Source organism: Thalassophryne amazonica, chromosome 9 (assembly GCF_902500255.1).
Source record: "Thalassophryne amazonica chromosome 9, fThaAma1.1, whole genome shotgun sequence".
Classification (NCBI taxonomy): domain Eukaryota; kingdom Metazoa; phylum Chordata; class Actinopteri; order Batrachoidiformes; family Batrachoididae; genus Thalassophryne; species Thalassophryne amazonica.
The window spans coordinates 15,817,020-15,833,318 of NC_047111.1; the positions used below are offsets into that span (position 1 = coordinate 15,817,020).

Here is a 16,299-nt window from a genome sequence, read left to right on the forward strand (position 1 = left end):
GGTAAGATGTGATAAGAGCTGCTTGAGCCAAGTCCATCTCTTTCTCTTTCAGTCACTGTTGCAGCACTTGGTATCTAGTAGTTATACCCTCTTTATGCTTGTATGCCTTCTCTGCTTTCTCCTCTAGTTGACGTCTCTGCCGCTCTTATTCTCTTCGTGCCCTTCTCTCTGACCGGAGCTCTGTCAAAGGAAGCTATCAGATCAGCAATAACCCTTCAGAGTGTCCTACTCTGTCACACTGCATGTATTATATATTGGTGGTAACAAATCTTGTGTGATTAAAGGTCTTAAACAACAGACAGGTCAACCTCCGTCAATGTAAAAGAGAAATAGAATGTATCATTGAAAGATGGACAGAGAAGATTCCCACCGTTAACAGAACACGGAGAGAAAATCAGCGGTCACCTGAATCTCCTGCGTCAGCTTGTTCATGTTTTGCACAGAGGACTCTCTGAGTTTCAGAAGTCTGGACTGTTCCGACAGCTTCTTCTTCATTTCGACAAGTTGGCCCTCAAGCTCCAGCAGCCTCTTCCTGCGCTGTTCACTCACCCTGGACAAAAGACCAGCATATGTGGTGTGAAACGTGAAATCTCAGTTTATTTTAAAAATTTCAGAGATAAAACTACTTTTGTTGCTGCAGACCCAAATAAATCCACCACTCTAAACTCCAGCAGTATTCATACTTTGCCTGATTGTTGTCTTTTTTTGCAGACTGAAGTGCCAGAACGAGCTCCTCTTTCTCCTTCAGCAGGGAGTCCACGGCAGTCTGAAGAGACTGAATGTTTTTCTGTGGGTCAAAAGGCAAAATACGAGTTATGACCCGTTAGATAAGTTAACATATCAAAACAGTAAAAGCAAAAAATACTTAACTGTGATTCAAAAAGTTTTTTTAATTTAAGATTCAATGTGGGCAGTATAAACAGCAGACTACATAAAAAAACATGTCCAACATAAGGGATTAGGATTACACCAGCCATGGATTAGGATTACACCAGCGTGATAGTTGATGACGTCATCGACTCACATCAAAAGTGAGAACCACGAGGCTGTTTGAAAAACTGTCAGATCAAGGTGTTTTATAGTTTTTGACAGTCGCCTCAAAGCACTTCAGACAACACAAATTCACAACAGAACAAAATGAATTAAAATAAAAAAAAGGCACAATAAAAACTAAAAACATAAAAGAGTAAAAAAAAATACAAGCCAGACATATAAACATAATATATTAATTATAAGACAATCTAAAAAAAACAGTCACCAAATAAATGAGTTCCTCTCATTCCTCATCAATGTGCGTTTAACTCCTGTTTACAGGAGGCTCCGACCCCCACGTTGTACTAAAGGGCCATCTTTAAAAAAAATGTATATTTAACAAATGCAACAATTGTTCAGTCACTGTTACTGTAAGTGTTCCAGTTTTGCTATTACAATTCTGTACTTAGTGGAACTGAGACAAAAACGTTTAATTAAAGTGAATACATACATTAAGCTTGGATTAAAGGCGTTTTCTTTTTTATGTTGATGACAAGAACATATTTCAATATATACCATGACCGCCTGTGTTTCAAGTTAAAAGATAATTCTTTAACAGTTCAACAATGGGGAAATCTACAGTGTTACAGCCCCACAGGAACAGTCAAAAGACAGTGCAAGTATGCAAAAACAAGGTAAAAATATATAAATGGCAAATTACAGAAGTAAAGTTCTGTGCACAATAATGATATACAAAAAAACATTATATACAAGCAAGAAAGGTTTTGTAATATTGCATATGAGTGTTTAAGTATTACTGTAATGAATGTGTAGTATTGTTACACATGGATAAAAATTATACTTGAGGTACTGGTCATGGGAGCTTCAGAAGCTCCCATGACCAGTACAAAATCAAGGACTCAGATGTCACCCGGTATGGCGGAGCTGGTGCCCCACCCTGGAGCCAGGCCTGGGGTTGGGGAACGTGCACGAGTGCCTGGTGGTCGGACCTTAGCCCAAGGGGCCCGGCCGGGCTCAGCCTGAAAAAGCGACATGGGCCCGCCTTCCTGTAGGTTCACCACCTGCAGAGGGGGCCATGGGGGTCGGGTGCAGAGAGGATTGGGTGGCAGTTGAGTGCGGGTTGCCCGGCGGCCCGGTCCATGCTCACAGCCCCTGGCTGTTGGGATGTGGAATATCACGTCGCTGGGGTGAGGAGGAGCCTGAGCTTGTGCAGGAGGTTGAGAGATACCGACTAGAGATAGTCGGGCTCACCTCTACGCACAGCTTGGGCTCTGGTACCCAACTCCTGGAGAGGGGCTGGACGCGCCACTTTTCTGGCGTTGCCCACAGGGAGAGGCGGAGAGCTGGGGTAGCATTGCTTATTGCTCCCCAGTTCAGTCACCATGTGTTGGAGTTCACTCCGGTGAACGAGAGGCAGGCCCGGATCCAGACTGGTTTGGACTGATGCATTTGCATCGGTCAAATTTTTTTACGCATCGTTCATCATCGGTTAAAAAAAAAAAATCTTAAATAATCCCGAATAGTGCCGAACGTGTCCCCGCGGTGAACACAGCTTTTTGGTGGTTTTCATGTCAACCTATAGTCCGTAAATTATACAGATTTTTCCGAGTTTCAGAGTCATACGGCCGTACAAATAAAGTGGGATATTCAGGGTTTGGTCTGCAGCGGCTCTGTAATCAACCGTTTCTGCAGCGCAACTCCACTTTGAAGCCATGAACCATTAAAGCAGTGCTTCGATTCAATGGCTCGTGGCTCTTTGATTCGCTGCTCCTCAGAAGTAGTAAGGCTGCTTCTTAACCCCTCTCACAGCCATTAAAATATCATGAGTCACTTTTGTGTGGATTAAAGTCACTAACTGGGACTCGTCTTGTTGCAGTCAAGAAATGAGAATTGTCCTCTGTTCCCTTGCTCCAAAGGCCGAGACAGAGTCCGTGTTGTGTGGGCCGCTGAAGAGGAGGTACTGCTGGCCCACCACCACCAGAGGGCGCCCTGCCTGGAGTGCGGGCTCCAGGCACCAGAGGGCGCTGCCGCCGACGAGGGCTGCCAGGGTGACAGCTGTCACCCATTACTGGACACAGCTGACTGCACTCAGGACGGAGGTATATCAGCAGGACAGCGTCTCCACCTCAGTGCCGAGATATCGCCTTGAGATTAAGGTAACCTTCTCTGCAAGCTCATATTGAAGACTCTGATAAACCTTGGTAAACCTTTTCAGGACAGCTGACTACAGAAAGCTACTTGCTTGGATAAGTACTCACCTTTCCTGCTTCATTGTAACAAGAGGTGGAGGCGGCTTCTCCCCTCTCCGTCTACTGGGTGCTGTCGCATCCATACCTGTGTGTTTGTGCTCTTTCCCGCCAGCAGTACCGGATCCGACGAGCGGAGGCAGTGGCCACCTGGGAATTCGGGACTTGGCGGTTCCAGTACTTCTGGGGTTCGGTGGCAGAGGAAATCTGGGTGGTTCCGGTTCGACTAGGACGGACACCTCCTACCTTCGAGCCTGCCCACACGACACCAGCAGATTTCGGCTTCAAACTCCAAATTATTAATTGTTGTATTGGTTGTGCTCTTTTCACAACAGTAAAACTTGTTATTCACCTTTCTCCATTGTCCGTTCATTGCGCCCCCTGTTGTGGGTCCGTGTACCTACACTTTCACAACAGGATATCTCGGCCAGCGTCATGGATCCCGAGGGGCGTCAACCGGCTGTTGAACGGCCAATGGAAGAACAGGGCGCATCGGCGGCTTCGGGAGGGGTAGTCGGTGAGTTGCAGCGGATCCTCACCGCTTTCACCACTCGGATCGATTTAATGACCGAGCAGCACGTTCTCCTAAACCGCAGGGTGGAGGCTCTCGCCGCACAAGTGGAAGCGCGCCCTCCGGGCGCCGCTGCGGCTCTCCCTCCCGAGGACCCTGCGTGTGAGAGTGACGTTCCACTGGTCGTTCAACGGTCCCTTCCTCCGTCCCCAGAAGCTTACATAAGCCCTCCAGAACCGTACGGAGGCTGTGTGGAGACGTGCGCGGATTTTTTGATGCAATGTTCGCTCGTCTTCGCACAGCGTCCCGTGATGTACGCGACTGACGCTAGCAAAGTAGCTTATGTCATAAACCTGCTTCGCGGGGAGGCACGCGCTTGGGCTACAGCGCTCTGGGAGCAGAACTCACGGCTCCTTCATTCATACGATGGGTTTGTACGGGAGCTCAGAACGGTGTTTGATCATCCCAACAGAGGCGAGTCCGCTTCAACCGCACTACTGTCCATACGACAGGGGCGTCGGAGCGCAGCTGCCTATGCAGTCGCCTTCCGCATCGCGGCGGCGAGATCCGGCTGGAATAGCACTGCCCTCCGCGCTGCCTTTGTAAACGGACTGTCTCTGGTCCTAAAAGAGCACCTGGTGGCTAAGGACGAACCGCGGGATTTAGATGGGCTCATCGATCTAGTTATACGACTCGACAACCGGTTAGAAGAACGCCGTCGGGAACGAGGCGAAGGGCGTGGCCAGGCACGCGTCGTCCCTCTCCCTTCCGGGTCCGATCGAGCTCCGCCCTCCCCACGCTCCTCTGTTCCTGCGCTCCGTGGGGTCACAGCTCCCCCTACTGACGAAGCTAGGGACACGAGTAGGGCAGCATTTAGGGCACCAGATGCACAAAGGAGATGGACCCACGGAGCGTGTCTTGTTTGTGGTTCAATAGAGCACCATGTGAGAGACTGCCCCGAGCGGTCAAACGCCAAACGCCCGCCCTTAGAGACTGGGCCAGGGGTGGGCCAAAACATTCACGTGGGACATACCCACATTGCTACACGACTCCCAGTCACGATCCTGTTTGAGGATTCAACCCTGAAGGCCCCAGCACTGGTGGACACGGGCTCTGAGGGGAATCTGCTAGACAGTAGATGGGCCAGGGAGATAGGGTTCCCTCTGGTGGCTCTTACCTCGCCTGTGCAGGTTCGAGCACTAGATGGCTCCCTACTCCCACCAATCACACACAAGACACCTCCAGTAACTCTGGTGGTGTCAGGCAACCACCGGGAGGTGATCGAGTTCTTCGTGACTCAGGCCACCTCCCGTGTGGTTTTAGGATTTCCATGGATGCTTAAGCACAATCCCCGGATTGATTGGCCGTCCGGGGTGGTGGTTCAGTGGAGCGAAACCTGCCATCGGGAGTGTCTCGGTTCCTCGGTTCCTCCCGGCTCCCAAGCTAAGGAGGAGGTCCGAGTCCCGCCCAATCTGAAGGCGGTGCCAGCGGAGTACCATGACCTTGCGGACGTGTTCAGCAAGGATCTGGCTCTCACGCTTCCTCCCCACCGTCCGTACGATTGTGCCATTGATTTGGTTCCAGGCAGTGAGTTCCCGTCCAGTAGGCTGTACAACCTCTCACGGCCGGAACGCGAATCAATGGAGACCTACATCCGGGACTCATTAGCCGCCGGGTTGATCCGGAATTCCACCTCACCGATGGGCGCTGGTTTCTTTTTTGTGGGTAAAAAAGATGGCGGACTTCGTCCATGCATTGATTACAGGGGGTTGAATGAGATCACGGTTCGCAACCGATACCCGTTGCCCTTGTTGGATTCAGTGTTCACCCCCTTGCATGGAGCCAGAATCTTCACCAAGCTGGATCTTAGGAACGCGTACCATTTGGTTCGGATTCGGAAGGGAGACGAATGGAAGACGGCATTTAACACCCCCTTAGGTCATTTTGAGTACCTGGTCATGCCGTTCGGTCTCACTAATGCTCCCGCGACCTTCCAAGCGTTGGTAAACGATGTCTTGCGGGACTTCCTGCACCGGTTCGTCTTCGTATATCTAGACGATATACTCATCTTTTCTCCGGATCCTGAGACCCATGTCAAGCATGTACGTCAGGTCCTACAGCGGTTGTTGGAGAACCGTCTGTTTGTGAAGGGCGAGAAGTGTGAGTTCCACCGCACTTCTTTGTCCTTCCTGGGGTTTATCATCTCCTCTAACTCCGTCGCCCCGGACCCGGCCAAGGTTGCGGCGGTGAGAGACTGGCCCCAACCCACAAGCCGTAGGAAGCTGCAACAGTTCCTCGGCTTTGCTAATTTCTACAGGAGGTTCATCAAGGGCTACAGTCAGGTAGTTAGCCCCCTGACAGCCCTGACCTCTCCAAAAGTTCCCTTCACCTGGTCGGACCGGTGCGAGGCCGCGTTCAAGGAGTTGAAACGGCGCTTCTCGTCTGCACCAGTTCTGGTGCAGCCCGATCCTAGCCGCCAGTTAGTGGTTGAAGTGGATGCCTCGGACTCAGGGATAGGAGCGGTGCTCTCCCAGAGCGGGAAGACCGATAAGGTCCTTCACCCGTGTGCCTATTTTTCCCGCAGGTTGACCCCCGCTGAACAGAACTATGACGTCGGCAATCGGGAACTCCTCGCTGTGAAAGAGGCCCTCGAAGAGTGGAGACATCTGTTGGAGGGAACAGCCGTGCCATTCACGGTTTTCACTGACCATCGGAACCTGGAGTACATCAGGACCGCTAAGCGTCTGAACCCCAGGCAAGCCCGCTGGTCACTGTTCTTTGGCCGTTTTGACTTCCGGATTACCTACCGCCCCGGGACCAAGAACCAGAGATCGGATGCATTGTCCCGGGTGCACGAAGATGAGGTCAAAACGGAACCGTCGGATCCCCCGGATCCCATCATCCCGGAGTCCGCTATCGTGGCCGCCCTCACCTGGGACGTGGAGAAGACCGTCCGGGAGGCCCTGACCCGTGTCCCGGACCCCGGAAACGGACCAAAGAACAAACTATACGTCCCACCAGAGGCCAGGGCCGCAGTCCTAGACTTCTGTCACGGTTCTAAGCTCTCCTGTCACCCGGGGGTGCGAAGGACCGTGACAGTCGTCCGGCAACGCTTCTGGTGGGCATCCCTGGAGGCCGATGTCCGGGATTACATCCAGGCCTGTACCACCTGCGCCAGGGGCAAGGCCAACCACCAGAAGACCTCAGGGCAGCTACAGCCACTGCCCGTGCCTCATCGCCCCTGGTCCCACATCGGCCTGGACTTCGTCACGGGTCTCCCGCCGTCCCAGGGAAACTCCGTCGTCTTCACGATAGTGGACCGTTTCTCCAAGGCGGCCCACTTCGTGGCCCTCCCGAAGCTTCCAACGGCCCAGGAGACAGCGGACCTCCTGGTCCACCACGTCGTCCGTCTGCATGGTATACCATCAGACATCGTCTCCGATCGCGGTCCCCAGTTCACCTCACACGTCTGGAGGAGCTTCTGCCGGGAACTGGGGGCCACGGTCAGCCTCTCGTCTGGGTATCATCCCCAGACCAACGGGCAAGCAGAGCGGGCGAACCAGGACTTGGAGCAGACACTACGCTGTGTGACAGCCGCGCACCCGACGGCCTGGAGTACCCACCTGGCCTGGATCGAGTACGCTCACAACAGCCAAGTGTCATCAGCCACCGGCCTCTCCCCGTTTGAGGTGTGCTTGGGGTATCAGCCCCCCTTGTTTCCGGTGGTCGAGGGAGAGGTCGGTGTGCCCTCGGTCCAGGCCCACCTACGGAGGTGCCGTCGGGTGTGGCGTGCCGCCCGCTCTGCCTTGTTGAAGGCCCGGACGAGAGCGAAGACACATGCAGACCGGCGGCGGGCCCCGGCTCCCACGTATCGTCCTGGGCAGGAGGTATGGTTGTCCACCAAGGACATTCCCCTTCAAGTGGACTCCCCCAAGCTCCAAGATCGATACATCGGCCCCTTCAAGGTCCTCAAAATCATCAATCCCGCCGCAGTGAGGCTTCAGTTGCCGGCCTCGCTGCGGATTCACCCAGTATTCCACGTCTCCCGGATAAAGCCCCATCACACCTCACCCCTCTGCACCCCGGGTCCGGCACCACCTCCTGCCCGGATCATCGACGGGGAACCGGCTTGGACCGTGCGTCGGCTCCTCGATGTCCGTCGAATGGGTCGGGGTCTTCAGTACCTGGTGGACTGGGAGGGGTACGGCCCCGAAGAACGCTCCTGGGTGAAGAGGAGCTTCATCCTGGACCCGGCCCTCCTGGCCGACTTCTACCGTCGCCATCCGGACAAGCCCAGTCGTGCGCCAGGAGGCGCCCGTTGAGGGGGGGGTCCTGTTGTGTGGGCCGCTGAAGAGGAGGTACTGCTGGCCCACCACCACCAGAGGGCGCCCTGCCTGGAGTGCGGGCTCCAGGCACCAGAGGGCGCTGCCGCCGACGAGGGCTGCCAGGGTGACAGCTGTCACCCATTACTGGACACAGCTGACTGCACTCAGGACGGAGGTATATCAGCAGGACAGCGTCTCCACCTCAGTGCCGAGATATCGCCTTGAGATTAAGGTAACCTTCTCTGCAAGCTCATATTGAAGACTCTGATAAACCTTGGTAAACCTTTTCAGGACAGCTGACTACAGAAAGCTACTTGCTTGGATAAGTACTCACCTTTCCTGCTTCATTGTAACAAGAGGTGGAGGCGGCTTCTCCCCTCTCCGTCTACTGGGTGCTGTCGCATCCATACCTGTGTGTTTGTGCTCTTTCCCGCCAGCAGTACCGGATCCGACGAGCGGAGGCAGTGGCCACCTGGGAATTCGGGACTTGGCGGTTCCAGTACTTCTGGGGTTCGGTGGCAGAGGAAATCTGGGTGGTTCCGGTTCGACTAGGACGGACGCCTCCTACCTTCGAGCCTGCCCACACGACACCAGCAGATTTCGGCTTCAAACTCCAAATTATTAATTGTTGTATTGGTTGTGCTCTTTTCACAACAGTAAAACTTGTTATTCACCTTTCTCCATTGTCCGTTCATTGCGCCCCCTGTTGTGGGTCCGTGTACCTACACTTTCACAACAGTCCGGTCGGAATTACTAACTTCAAAACGAATTGCCGCTTTAAATAAAATGACACCTCTCACAAACATTGTAATACAGACAAGAAACTACAATCGACTAAAATTTTTTTCCTCCCAAAATTAAACGTGCTGTATTTCTTTACAAATTACATCCTGATCTGAAGCACAGCAGCTGTAAGAGCTCAGCTCAGATACAATGGAAAGACATTCATGCCAATAATGTCTGAAAGGAAATGCTTTTGACAAAAACTATAGATTTTGTTTATTCCTATTTATGTCCAGAGATCAAGGATCCACCATGTAGAGTTTATTATGTCCAAAGTTTAAGGATCCAGTGACCAATTTCATATTTATTTACTTTAAGACTCAATAAAATGTTCATTTTCAATTCAGTTTAAATTTAATCGGCTTATAAAGTGCCAAATCACAACAAAATCTAAATATACGAAAACAAATACATCACAATTGTACATACACTCAACAAAAATATAAACGCAACACTTTTGGTTTTGCTCCCACTTTGTATGAGATGAACTCAAAGATCGAAAACTTTTTCCACATACACAATATCACCATTTCCCTCAAATATTGTTCACAAACCAGTCTAAATCTGTGACAGTGAGCACTTCTCCTTTGCTGAGATAATCCATCCCACCTCACAGGTGTGCCATATCAAGATGCTGATTAGTCACCATGATTAGTGCACAGGTGTGCCTTAGACTGCCCACAATAAAAGGCCACTCTGAAAGGTGCAGTTTTGTTTTATTGGGGGGGATACCAGTCAGTATCTGGTGTGACCACCATTTGCCTCATGCAGTGCAACACATCTCCTTCGCATAGAGTTGATCAGGTTGTCAATTGTGGCCTGTGGAATGTTGGTCCACTCCTCTTCAATGGCTGTGCGAAGTTGCTGGATATTGGCAGGAACTGGTACACGCTGTCGTATACGCCGGTCCAGAGCATCCCAAACATGCTCAATGGGTGACATGTCCGGTGAGTATGCCGGCCATGCAAGAACTGCGACATTTTCAGCTTCCAAGAATTGTGTACAGATCCTTGCAACATTGGGCCGTGCATTATCCTGCTGCAACATGAGGTGATGTTCTTGGATGTATGGCACAACAATGGGCCTCAGGATCTCGTCACGGTATCTCTGTGCATTCAAAATGCCATCAATAAAATGCATCTGTGTTCTTCGTCCATAACAGACGCCTGCCCATACCATAACCCCACCGCCACCATGGGCCACTCGATCCACAACATTGACATCAGAAAACCGCTCACCCACACGACGCCACACACGCTGTCTGCCATCTGCCCTGAACAGTGTGAACTGGGATTCATCCGTGAAGAGAACACCTCTCCAACGTGCCAAACGCCAACGAATGTGAGCATTTGCCCACTCAAGTCGGTTACGACGACGAACTGGAGTCAGGTCGAGACCCTGATGAGGACGACGAGCATGCAGATGAACTTCCCTGAGACGGTTTCTGACAGTTTGTGCAGAAATTCTTTGGTTATGCAAACCGATTGTTTCAGCAGCTGTCCGAGTGGCTGGTCTCAGATGATCTTGGAGGTGAACATGCTGGATGTGGAGGTCCTGGGCTGGTGCGGTTACACGTGGTCTGCGATTGTGAGGCTGGTTGGATGTACTGCCAAATTCTCTGAAATGCCTTTGGAGACGGCTTATGGTAGAGAAATGAACATTCAATACACAAGCAACAGCTCTGGTTGACATTCCTGCTGTCAGCATGTCAATTGCACGCTCCCTCAAATCTTGCGACATCTGTGGCATTGTGCTGTGTGATAAAACTGCACCTTTCAGAGTGGCCTTTTATTGTGGACAGTCTAAGGCACACCTGTGCACTAATCATGGTGTCTAATCAGCATCTTGGTATGGCACACCTGTGAGGTGGGATGGATTATCTCAGCAAAGGAGAAGTGCTCACTATCACAGATTTAGACTGGTTTGTGAACAATATTTGAGGGAAATGGTGATATTGTGTATGTGGAAAAAGTTTTAGATCTTTGAGTTCATCTCATACAAAATGGGAGCAAAACCAAAAGTGTTGCATTTATATTTTTGTTGAGTGTATTTAGTCATGGACATGATGAATATTGTTACCTGCTGGACTGTTTCTAATTTTGATTGGTATCAATGGAAAATGTCTTCTGTGAACTGTCTGTATCTCAATATATTATTATTAAGAATATATGCAGTCATATTTTTATTGATTTCATCAACTGAAAAAAAAATCATATATAGATTCAGGTATAATTGAAAGATTTTGGCAATAAATTTGATCCTGTTTACAGTCAATTTTTGTTATAGTGTTGTTTTTTTTAGGACATCATATTTATACAAATAAGAAGTGTTCACTATGGTACATGAAGAATAATAAATATATTAAAAGAAGTGCGACCGTGTATGTTGCACACGAATAAAAGAATGAAGATTATTGAATAACAAGACGCGTACAATTTTTATTTTATCATTGGGCAAAAATGCATCTGTCAGATTTTCACTCTGGATCCAGCCCTGGAGAGGGTCGCGTCCCTATGCCTTTGGGTTGGGGACAGGTCTCTCACTGTTGTCTCGGCCTACGGGCCGAGCGGCAGTGCAGAGTACCCGACCTTCTTGGAGTCCCTGGGAGGGTTACTAGATGCTCCAACTGGGGACTCCATTGTTCTCCTGGGGGATTTCAACGCCCACGTGGGCCGCGACAGTGAGACCTGGAGGGGGGTGATTGGGAAGCACAGCCTCCCCGATCTTAACCAAAGTGGTGTTCAGTTGTTGGAATTCTGTGCTAGTCACAGTTTGTCCATCACGAACACCATGTTCGAGCACAAGGGTGTCCATAAGTGCACGTGGCACCAGGACACCCTGAGCTGGAGGTCGATGATCGACTCAGAGGCGGACTCATCCATCACCCAGGCCGAAGTCACCAAGATGGTTCTGTTCATTACCTTTATGGACAAAATTTCTAGGCACAGCCAGGGTGTAGAGGGGGTCTGGTTTGGGAACCACAGAATCTCATCTCTGCTGTTTGCGGACGATGTGGTCATGTTGGCTTCGTCAAATCAGGACCTTCAGCGTGCACCAATGCTACCTCGGCAGTTTGCAGCCAAGTGTAAAGCGTTCGGGATGAAAATCAGCACCTCCAAATCCGAGGCCATGGTTCTCAACCGGAAAAAGGTGCCTTGCCCTCTTCAGGATGGTGGACTGTCCTTGCCTCAAGTGGAGGAGTTTAAGTATCTCAGGGTCTTGTTCTCGAGAGAGGGACGGATGGGGCGTGAGATCGACAGATGGATCGGTGCAGTGTCTGCAGTGATGCGGTCACTGTATCGGACCATCGTGGTGAAGAGAGAGCTGAGTAGAGGGGCAATCTCCTGGTTCTCAGACCAGTCCTATGTTTCCAGACCGGTCCTATGTCCCTATCTCCTGGTTCCCAGACTAGTTCTGGGTTTTTATCTCCTGGTTCCCAGACCAGTCCTATGTTTCCGTCGCCATCCAATGGTCTCCTTACCATTACTGGTTTTCAAACCAGTACACTCCAGTCTTTCCAGCTGGGGCATGACTCATTTGGTTTGTCTACTGGTTTTCACACCAGTACGGCCTCGTTCAGTGGGCCTTTCCAGCCCAGACATGTTAAAATTGGTGTGCTCCCTGGGGTTCAGGCTGGGTTTCCTCTGTTTGGAGGGCCTCTTCTACCAGGGCGTCATTTTGTCTCATCTGTTTCTGGTTTTCAGCCCGGGCTGCCCCTGTTAGGTGGGCCTATCCTGCCTGGACAGCAATCTAGCCCTTTGTTTTCAGTCTAGGTCACCCCTGTTAGGTGGGCCTTTTCTGCCTGGGCAACAGGCCAGACCACTGTTTCCTGCTTTTCAGCCATAGTCACATTTGTTTGATGGGCCTTTCCTGCCTCAAGATATTGCTGGGTTGCCCGCTCCCCCCCCCCCCCCCCCCCCCCCAGCTTTTTGGGCATTTCCTCCCGCCTGGTGTTTCTTTTGATGGGTCAGGGGTGGTTTTTTGGGGTTCTGGGGTGGTCTCCCCATGTTTGTCCCATGTCCCCAGCTTTTTCTGTGTTGATCTCTGTCTTTCTTGTGGGGTGGATTGTTTTTGGGCTGTCGGGGGCCAGCCATTTGGTGGGGGTACTGTTGTGGGCCTGTCCAATTAGGGTCTTGGTTGGCTTTGTCTTCCACACTCTGTTCCTATTTTTCACACTTTATCCCAGCTTTTGCCTAAGTTATGTCCTCTTTCTCATTGCTCTATTTTCTGTCTGTCTCAGTACTTTCTGTCATTTCCTTCTCACTGTCGCTTCTTGCTGATTTCACCCCTTGTCTGTTTCACCCTTTTTCTGGTTAAGTATTCTCTGCATTGGCCCTTTATCACCTTTCAGTATTTTGCACTCTCTGCCTCCCTCTGGTGATCCTTTACTGTATGTCCTCACAGTTCTTAATCTGTCTTTGCATTACCTCCATCTAGTGCTCATTTTTGTCCCTGCACATAATTAGGCATTATCATTTACACCTTGGTTGATCTGCACCTGTATCTGATGAGACATGCTACTTAAAGTGACTCTGGCTTTTCTTCAGTGCAGGTTCATTGTCTCTGTTTGGTTTTCTGTGTATGAACGCAAGGTTTGCACTTTGCAGCCTGAGTGCTTCCTGTCTCCTGGGATCATGTTTGGAGTGTGAGTAAAACTTGGTTTTGCACTTTTGAGCTTTATTCACTCTTTAACAAGAGACTTTTGTTGAAATCCTGTTTGAATAACAAGAAAGATTTTTGTTGGAATCTGGTTTTGAATGAGAAGACAGATATCTGTTTGAACACTATTTTGTATACCAGAAATACTCTTGACTTTGGTGATTCATTTTGGAAATACACTCCAAGCAGCAAAGGCATTCCTTGGCTCTGCTTATTCTCTCTGGTACAGTCACTTGCCCAGTTCTGGATCATTGCCAGTTCTGGATCACTGCTGTAGTTTTTGCGCCACCGTTTCTCGCAATCAGCACGAATAAGCTAATACTTGGGCCAATGGAAAGACTGATGTTTTGTCTACAAACGAACACAAGCTTGACCGGATCCAGCCATCCTTGTGATCAACAGAGGAATCAAAACATCCCGGTGTCTGCGGTGTGCGCGCTTTTTCTCACTGACTCATTCCTGTAAGTTTTAAAGTAACGATCTCTAAAACATAGCAAAGGTGAGTTAGCCATTCTGCGTTTTTGGTTCTAGAGTGGGGAAAATACTTACTTACTTGGGTAGAAAATGTCAGTGTGTTATGTCTTGCTGTTTAATTGTTGCGCGCATTTATCTCCGAAGCGAAAATTTGCTGGTTGCGGATCACTGAAGCAGCAGCCGCGTGTCAGTAGTTGAGTCATGTGTTCTTTGGGGGTCATCTCAACATCACGAAGGAGGATGAATGTGGGGGCTTTTACTTTTTAATTCGGGAGAAATCTCACCTCCACACTTTTTTTTTTTTTTTTTTTTTTTTTTTTTTTTTGCTCGTAAAAACGTATAACGGCGCTTTTCAAAACTAAGTAAATTCTCATTTAATAATGATCCATTTCTGGCAAATGTTTGTACCACACATAATGTGGCTTCACACTTTAAGTAGAAGCGCTACTCTACCCAGACCTTTTCAGCTAAATAACATCCAAATACCCAATACAACAATACATAATTAAAGGACATTCAGTAGCATTATGGCTCCGTATAGCGGGACTTTAAAAAAGTGATCTGGAACTGGGCAACCGTCTGTACTCTTTTATGTACAGACTTTTCAGTGCACTCTCCTTTAACAGGAAGGAGCCCTCTATTGATATCACACTTTCAGAAGAGGGAAAGAGGCCCCAGTTCTGGTGAGCATTCCTCTGGAGCTTCCACCGGCAGTGCAGTAGCATTCCTCCGTGGCCCTCAACAGGATTTGGAAGACAACTCCCAACTCCACGTTTTGTTGCCACATTTTGTCTGATTTCTTTATCACTAATAAAACTGTGCTTTAAACCACTCATCGCCTTGGCTGTCCTGCACTTAGGGGTTCACCTCCTCCCGACTGTAAAAATTTGTCCAGCCCAATGCTAAATGTTGCACTAGCTCTACACTAAGGATTAGAACAAAACTTCCCGTATCAAATAGAGGGGATGGCAGATGGAGCCTTTTTATCGGCTGAACAGCTCTCTGTGTGGAAAAAGTCTACAGCACTTCACATTTAACAATACTATGAGGATGTTTTTCAGCAGCAGGAACTGGGAGACTATTCGGGATTGAGGGAAAGATGAATGCAGCAATGTACAGAGACTTCCTGGATGAAAACCTGCCCCAGAGTGCTCTTGACCTCAGACTGGGGCAACGGTTCATCTTTCAGCGGGACAATGACCCTAAGCACACAGCCAAGATATCAAGTGTCTTCAGGACAACTCTGTGAATGTCCTTGAGTGGCCCAGCCAGAGCCCAGACCTGAATCTGATTGAATATCTCTGGAGAGATCTGAAAATGGCTGTGCACCAACCCTCTCCATCCAACCTGATGGAGCTTGAGAGGTGCTGCAAAGAGGAATGGACCAAATTTCCAAAAGATAGGTGCAGCAAGCTTGTGGCATCACAGTCAAGAAGACTTGGGGCTGTAACTGCCATCAAAGGTGCATCAACAAAGTATTGATCAAAGGCTGCGAATACTTATGTACATGTGACTCCTGAATTTTTTAGTTTGAATAAATTTGCAAAACTTTCATGTTGCCATTATGGGGTGTTGAGTAGAAGGGGAAGAATAAATTTCATCCATTTTGGAATTTAGCTACAAAATTTTTTTTTTTTTTTTGAGGCATTTCTGCAAAGCCAACAACTATGCAGTGAGTGAGTCGTGCTGTTTCTTCATGATTGAAGGAAGGAGAAAGCCACTCAGATTTTCTTTCTTGTTCACAAAGAAAATCATTGCTGGCTGCTGTATTAGGATGTAAAAATGTTTATGGTTCATTTAACTGCAATGTAAAGATGTGAAATCCTCTTACTTGGTGCTCTGTCTGCATTGGTTCCAGCTGACTATTATCACATTTTTTTTTTTTTCCATAAAGGCCTCCTTCAAAAGCAACACTTTGTTCAGTTCAAAAAGCTCCTTGGAGAACTGGGCCTGACACATTGCATGATGGGTTGCAAGGCCCTCTGGCAAGTTTATGCCAGCGAAGCCTGTGACATCCTGCAGAAAAAAAATGTCAGACAGAAACCGTTACTGTTCACTTGTGCACAAAGTGCATTAAATTAGTACTACAGGCACCTAAAACATTTACAATGAAGGCAGATTATGAAATGCTTTCAGAGTGAATGTGATCAGAGCAACATTAGATGAAAAGTACCTGTAAACTTGACCTTCACCCAAATGATTGCCCTCTTACCGATCTTGCCAAGGCAGTTCTGGAATTCACCTGTGTGTTTGTCAGATTTGCTTTCCGCATTAGGGTGAAAATCAAACTGCTTGACCTTTATGACCT

The 16,299-nt window shown here is 49.1% G+C and overlaps 1 protein-coding gene across 1 annotated transcript; it reads right to left on the reverse strand.

Moving 5' to 3' along the window:
- Positions 1 to 123: 123 nt before the first annotated feature.
- Positions 124 to 15,858, reverse strand: LOC117517897 (chromosome-associated kinesin KIF4-like). The gene is made up of 4 exons (XM_034179035.1): positions 15,823 to 15,858; positions 684 to 787; positions 406 to 550; positions 124 to 180 (listed from the first exon to the last, which is right to left on the reverse strand). The coding sequence occupies exons 1-4, from the start codon at positions 15,838 to 15,840 to the stop codon at positions 124 to 126; spliced, it is 324 nt and encodes a 107-aa protein (XP_034034926.1). The 5' UTR covers positions 15,841 to 15,858.
- Positions 15,859 to 16,299: the final 441 nt, after the last annotated feature.

What these genes read in the sequence shown, in the direction of transcription:
- LOC117517897 (XM_034179035.1), bottom strand. An exon ending in AAAGACAACAATCAGGCAAA is followed by an intron (nt 551 to 683) that starts GTATGAATACTG and finishes TCTTTTGTCCAG; the next exon opens with GGTGAGTGAACAGCGCAGGA. An exon ending in AGCTGACGCAGGAGATTCAG is followed by an intron (nt 181 to 405) that starts GTGACCGCTGAT and finishes TTCCTTTGACAG; the next exon opens with AGCTCCGGTCAGAGAGAAGG.